The 7,276-nt window shown below is 30.5% G+C and overlaps 1 protein-coding gene across 3 annotated transcripts in view; it reads left to right on the forward strand.

The window, feature by feature from the left end:
• Positions 1-7,276, forward strand: part of LOC106681652 (uncharacterized) — a 29,069-nt gene that overhangs the window by 7,071 nt on the left and 14,722 nt on the right. For 2 of the 3 annotated variants that reach the window (XM_067048650.1, XM_067048652.1), the window contains exons 2-3: positions 3,755-3,886; positions 6,390-6,621. In XM_067048650.1, coding sequence (XP_066904751.1) covers positions 3,758-3,886; positions 6,390-6,621 — 361 coding nt within the window. In that variant the 5' untranslated portion in view covers positions 3,755-3,757. The remainder of the gene's footprint in view (positions 1-3,754; positions 3,887-6,389; positions 6,622-7,276) is intronic. The other variant, XM_067048651.1, reaches the window with a different exon arrangement.

A 7,276-nucleotide genomic window follows, 5' to 3' on the forward strand; every position in this document is an offset into this window, starting at 1 on the left:
ACCAAATTTGTTCCTTGTCTTGACGTCCGAAGTGTGAAATGCCAATAAAAATGTTTCATTCCTAGCATGTGAACGATACAAAGCATCGACTTTAGGTACCTTCGGTAGTGAATGAGCGAAATACCAAAAAATAATTTAAACTTATCTGGACCCAGACCCAACAACTAGAAATAAATGAAGTCTAAAAGAAAATTCTCAATATAATGAAGGGAGTTTGTTTTACATCTAGGTGCTTGCCTTCTATGGGTGCTGATATCAGTTAAAAATTTAATGGTTTTTGATTGTTTTTTATAATATAATTTATCTATTCGGATATAAATTTACGTTCAAAAATTATAAAATCCATAGTTCTGATTGAATTTCAGTTTGGTTCTACGGATGAACATTTTAAGGTTACATGTATTCGTAGTTTGGATATACACAATGTTGTCTATCCCTAATCACCCTCACTTTGACAAGCAGTGGATTTCCCCTATCCGTGATCTTGAACAATTTGCGATCTTTTAGTTTAAATATTAAAAAAAAAACTTATTTTAACATTTAAAGTCACAAAATATTCAAATCATATTGAAATGAATTTAAACCTGTTACTTACTTATAACATTCAAATTAATACTTAAAATAATTCAAAATAATAAGGAAATTGTCTATAAATTGAAAATAATTACTAGAGATTATAATACTGAGCATTAAAAAACATTTAATTATGACACAGTATAAAGCGTATTTCGTATAAACTCATTACATCTAATAGAACAACGATATAATTTTATATAGTAAAATTAATATTATTGTCAGGCAATTCATAAACCCAATCATATATGTTTTAATAAACATAGGTAGAGGATCGATTTTTAATTTTAATTTTGAAAACAAAGATTAATCTGTCTACTAAAAGATGGAGAACGCTTTCCAGTTTCATAGGAGACATCATTTAGACAAGAACAAATAACATTGATTTAACGATTTACACATTTTAGCATTTTTTAAATCATTAATTATTCTGATGTTTAAAGAATCTTTATTTTTTCAAAAACAACCATGAAATACGGTTTTATGAAAGGAGAAAGTACAAATTTGCCTAGGATCGATGCTTTAATGTTGGTATAATTGCTTGTATCGCCTTAAGTTATCTGTTATGGGATACTTGCACCGTCTATTTCAATCTTTTCATGAGAAAAGTTATTTTCAGTTTATTATACTAAATAAATGTAAAACATTTACAGAAAACATAGATAGACTCCATGAGTTTTTTTGTAATATTAATTCAACATAATCAAACATAGAACTTTAATTTTCTAAAAATTTACGAGTTTTTTTCTCAATTAAATCGTGTATATTTCAACTTACAGAAGTTGGTACATTTAGCTTTATTGTATTTTTTTATTAACTAATATTAGTAGTTACCCAATATTATTTTAATTGACAGAAATCATAAATATCGATTACATTTTTTTTTTATAAGTAATTATCCAATATTATTTTTAATCTCAGAATATAAATAAATTCGCAAATTTCGATTAATTGTAATGTCTTTTATTAACTAAGATTAGTAATTACCTAATATGCTTTTAATCTCAGATAATAATAACATTCGTAAATTTCGATTAATTGTATTGTCTTTTATTAACTAAGATTAGTAATTATTTTTAATCCCAGATTATAAATAAATTCTTAAATTATCATTTTTTTTTTTTATCAAATTAAGTTCACGACTAAATCGCAATAACCATGAATTATTGTATGTAAAACACAATAATACACAGGATATTTCGTAATATTAGCAGTTATCTAATATTATTTGTTAGTAACTGTTACTCAAGGCTTTGTACTAACCCGCAGCACCATTTGGCCGTCGTTACATATCCTTCTTGGTAGAGGCCAATCTTTCTCACGAGATGATCTGCGTGTCTCAGAGAGCTAACCTTTTGGTCTCTTATTACTATAATAGAAACTTCGTCAGTTTAAATCGCTGTGGTTGAGAATTAAAATGATTCATATCACCAAGTTAAAGATCAATTCGTCAGTCAGATTGAGTAATAATCATTTTTTTTAAATGAATTCATTATAAATAAATGATTATTCATTGCGTAAGTGATTGGTCGAATACTACATTACTAGTGTGAGTTTAAATTCTTGTAAATTGTATTTAAATTTAATAGAATATATTTATGAATTCTGTTCAAAACATAACACAAGATAAACTTCAAAGTAAGATTTAAAGATGTACTTTAATTTCCGTTTAAAACATTTAGTTACAAAAATAGTCGAGTCCTTTTATAATTTATAAATTTGTACTTCAGATAACAGAAAATTTTCCAAAAACTGTACAACCAAGTATGATTTGAAGAAATTTCTTTTACCACCAGGGCCCTGTTTCATAATGAAAGCTAATAGTATTAGTTCATAGTACAAGAAAAGAAACAAGTGTGGTTATAATACTAATATTTATTTTTTTCATGATAGGGATGACTATTAGTGATATTACAGGAGTTAAAAAATACTTAAGTACAAATTACTGTTGTACAAGTCGGTGTAATTGAATTAAGATAAATCTACAAGACTAATAGTATTAGTTTGTACTTTATTATGAAACAGGCCCCAGATAGTACTTGACCAAATTTTTAATAAAAAAAGATTTGAAAATGGTCTAGTTTTAGCAGCCTACGCCTCCATTTCACTAATCATTTTTCTAAGATTTTATCATTTTTATTTTAATAATTATAGCCGCAGGCAGTTTTATCATATTCGCTCTTTTTTTTTTTTTTTTTTTTTGTAAAAAAAATAAGTACTTTGTGAAAACAATACATACAGGCTAAAAAAAAACAACACTAATAGAACCATATTTGATAGGATTTAATTTGTCCCATATCCCATCTGCCTCTAATAAATTATTTGAACTGCGAATTCAGGGAAATTAATTGTACCAAGAATAAAAAATTAAATAAAAACATTATTTTTTTCATTTATTTGAGGATTAAAAAAAATACTATATCTGTCTTGGTTCACTCACGTTATCTATATACTAATACGCATTGGGCTAGTTTTTTACTACTATCAAAATGGCAGTACCTGCTAGTACATGGTTAATCCAGTAAACTAGAGACCAGAAAGGGGTATTGCTGGAATGTTTTAGAGATGTTCTAAAAATTTGTCCATTCATGATTTTTTTTAAGTATCCTCAATCTATTCTAAATTAAGCAAGAGTGAACTCTCTAAATTGTGAACTCTTTACTGTGTTTTGCCCTCGGACTCGTTTTTTCTAATAACTTGGAAATCGTGTATTGTATCATACATTGTATATTAAATTAAAGAAGAGAAGATTACCTACAGTTTTAATTATAAAGATTTTTTTTTTTAGCCAGCTCATTTTAAATTGAGCGCGAGTAAAATTATTAGACGAAATATAGTCACATAAATAGTCTTAGCATTAAAAAACAAAGGTCACACTAAGTTGAAATTCGTAATCAGGATCGGAAAAAATATAAATGACCAATTTTCAGGATTTGCCTAAAAATTTCGACCTAGAGCTAAATAACACAACTTCATTCAAAATGAATTTCAGATACGACAAAATGCCTTATTTGTTCTAGTCCACTCGTCCACGATGGAATTTCGCTAGTTTGATAGATGTTATCCTTTCGAACTGTACCATACCTTGTATTGTATCCTATCTGGGCCCTGTTTGGATTCCATATCTAATCTCATTTCCCAGAGGAGTATAGCCTAGCGACGACTGTTTGTATGTTCGCAGCAGATGCTCTGGGTCCACATCATGTTCCTTACCGCCTTCCTGTGTTCACTTGCAATGGCCTCAGCACAGCTCAGTAACAGCAAGAAGTACTGTTCGGGGTTCGAACCGCAACGGAACACCGATCTTGATCAGGTAAATATATATGTTTATTTTTTAATATTTATTTATTTTGTAGTATTACATTCAGTCATATACTTCAGACTAGAGTAATAATAATACTTTATTTATAATAATGATACTACTATTATAATACTGTAATGACACTTGTCAATTAGCTCATCTTGATTCTCTTCCTCACAAGTTATAAGATCAACAAGGCACTCAGTAGCCAAACTTTCACACATCTTCCACTTTTCAGTCATTTAGGCATGTTGTAATCAATAACATTAATCAAGACTTAGAAGTAAACAATAACATAAAGCTTTGGAAGGAAAGGTTATAAAACAAGTTGCCCAGAAAATCCACTAGGAGCTCTTATGCATTTAACATGACTTTAAATATGGCTGCTCACAATCTTATACTTATAACATTTAAAATGGAAAACATTTTACCACATTTAACACAACATCATGAATACCTCTAATATAAAGAAGTTGTAAACATTTGCTTACAATCAGAAAAGTTCGTGAGGTCTCAGCTTTTCCCGTGAAAATTGGATGCGAAGTTTTTCTTTTTTCTCCTTTAGTTATTCAAATATGGTGTGAATTAGCTCTATGAACTCTATTACGATTGTCTGTAAATATAAAATATAATGTAATATTACACATATAAAAAAATAGAATAAAATAAAGTTATTTATAAAATTCTTTGATATTTAGTATTTATGCAGTGTTTACTATTGCTTACAATAAGGACTGTTTATTTTTTTTTACTTCCGGTCAGTCGATTTTTATCGAAAATGATGATGTCACATCCTAGATATATACTTGCATGAAATATATAATTTCAGTTTCGTAAGACTTTTCGTTTTTGAGCTAGCCTATTCACAGATACACACACAGACACTGACCATTTTGGGAGACTATTTTTTTTTGTTTTGTTTTTTTTCATCAACGCCATTTATACCTTATTTAATTTTGATTATATTTATTTTTTAATTTGATTATTTATATATTTATTTTACTTTTATTATTATTATTCCCCCCCCCCGTTCAATGTTATATTTTTGACAGTAAATCTTTTGATTTTAAAAATGCAAACACTTAATTCTATTGTTTCATCGTCTCCGAGGGTTTTGAAATATCTGAGTTTAATCCTAAGATATTGAGGTGTGAAATATGAGCATTCTTGGAAAATATGGCTAATTGTCAAATTGTATTTGAAATACTGGCGAGACTAGGTTTTTTCAGACTCAGGGGAACTTAAAACGTGTATTTTTGTCGAAAACTCGAATTCTATTTTATTTTTCTCGTTTGCAATACTTTTCCTCACTATACATTCCACATATAGGTAAGTGAATGGAAAAAGTGGACAAAATGCCCACTCTGCAGAGAACATGAGAAAGTAAATCATGGAGCTTTACTGACTGTGTAATGTAAAAATTGATTGTCACTTCTTTATACGCTAGATGGGGATGTAAATATAAAGAGAAAATATCTGTATTTTACATATGCTGCAAGTAAATTGTTTTTCCTGTGCCTTCATCAATCAGCAGCTCGCGTACTCCACTGCCCATGTTTTATGAGCAATAAGTCTCACTAAGTGACACCGTTTAACAGCATGAGTAGGGAAATGGCATACTCCCAAATGGACAATGAGGTAACGCAGAAAGGACAGGATGCGACTGAAGCTCCTGCCAACCGGGCAATTTGCCTTCCACGGGACTCTCTTAACAGATCTAATTCTAATGTTGCACCATTATATAATATCAAATGGCCACAAGCTGCATAATAATATTAATTACCCTTATTCTTATAACTGATAAACTAATTAGAAACCTTTGGACAATTTATGTCAAATCAGAAGAACATCATACTCATACTATCTCGAATCGAGCATTTGGAATACTGAACTTATATTTTTGAGAATCAACAGTAGAACGGAATAGTATTAGGTGTTACAATCACCTATCACAGACATTTAATACATAATGTTACCCTATGTGAGTACTGATCATAAGAAATAATTCATGAGCTGTCGAAATTAGATTATTTAACTAACGTGAATGAAAAAAATATTAATAATAGTTATACTCAGTGCAGTTATATCTTCATAATGATTTAAATTTCTTTACAATTATTTTGCTGGTATAACAGAAAATTAATTCTTGAGATGCTTCCAACAATAGAAACACTAGTGGAGTAAGTGTGCGCAGGCAAAAGGAATTGTTGGTGATACCAGTGTAGTCCATTAAAAGTTTAAATAAAGGTTTTTTTGTATATTTAGGTTTACTTATTTTACTGTCGGACCTTTACACGCCTTATTGGACATATCCCATGTTCCCATACATATCCCAAGATATAGGTGCCAAGACTTGACGACAGACGATGGACATTTTCAGATCAGAATCGTTTGTCACTGACACACAAACTCCTCCAAGCCATCTAATTTGACAAGGTGTTATATTCACGTTGGACTTACACTAATTACTGTAATATAAGCTAAAAGCTATTACTGACGACTGTTTGATATCGAGGTGCTGGGCCTGTGGTACGCAGTGGAGGTGGTACACCATTGGGAAGGCAGCAACAACCAGCAGCTAAGGGGCCGCAGCGTGGTGGACACCTGCCCCATCATCCACCTGGACCGCGCCGAAGAGTCGAGGCTGCGGCTCCTCTGGACCGAGAACGCGGGCATCATAGAGTACACCTTCAGCGTCGACCACATCAGGCACCCCAGCCTCTGGATCAGCATTGGTGCGCAGAATGGTAAGACCGTATAACATTATTATTTCCTAGGCTGAGGCAACAAATATTAGTAGTTCTCTTGTTTTTTTCTTCTTTTTAATTCATGTAGGTAAAGATGAATTGTAATAAATAAAAAAATAAAAAAACTAGGATATTAATAAAGAGTTAATGTTACTGCAAAGAAACAAATGCAACAGTTAAGCTATGTCAGTGTAGTTTTAGCTGATTATTGTGTCGACAGCGAGCTATCAAAGCTCAAGGAAACTTGTTATGCTATCTTAGCTTAGCTCTTTGTAGACAACCTTTAAAATAGTACAAGAGCCCGAAGCATATAAACAGCTAGAAGAACGTACATCTCTAAATAAGTTTATATCAAGGAATAAAAATTCAACAAGGAAACGTATCTCTGGCGGTTTTAAAAATCTTACTAATTAGCTGATTAATTTAATAAAGTAATAAATTAAGTCCTTTTTTTTTTGCTACAGCTCTTAAGTGGTGCATCCTTGCGAATACGTCCTTGTTAATTTAACTAAATTAAACAGCATTACATTCTGCGTCAAATGTGTACGTACTATAACTTAATAATTAGGTCGAATCACTATTATTTTCTTATTTTTTATCAAAACTGGTGGGTAGTACATATGAATCAAAACAAAACATTTTGAGATTCCTAATA

This window comes from Halyomorpha halys, unplaced genomic scaffold, assembly GCF_000696795.3.
Source record: "Halyomorpha halys isolate HHAL.00 unplaced genomic scaffold, Hhal_1.1 Scaffold20.1, whole genome shotgun sequence".
Lineage (NCBI taxonomy): Eukaryota > Metazoa > Arthropoda > Insecta > Hemiptera > Pentatomidae > Halyomorpha > Halyomorpha halys.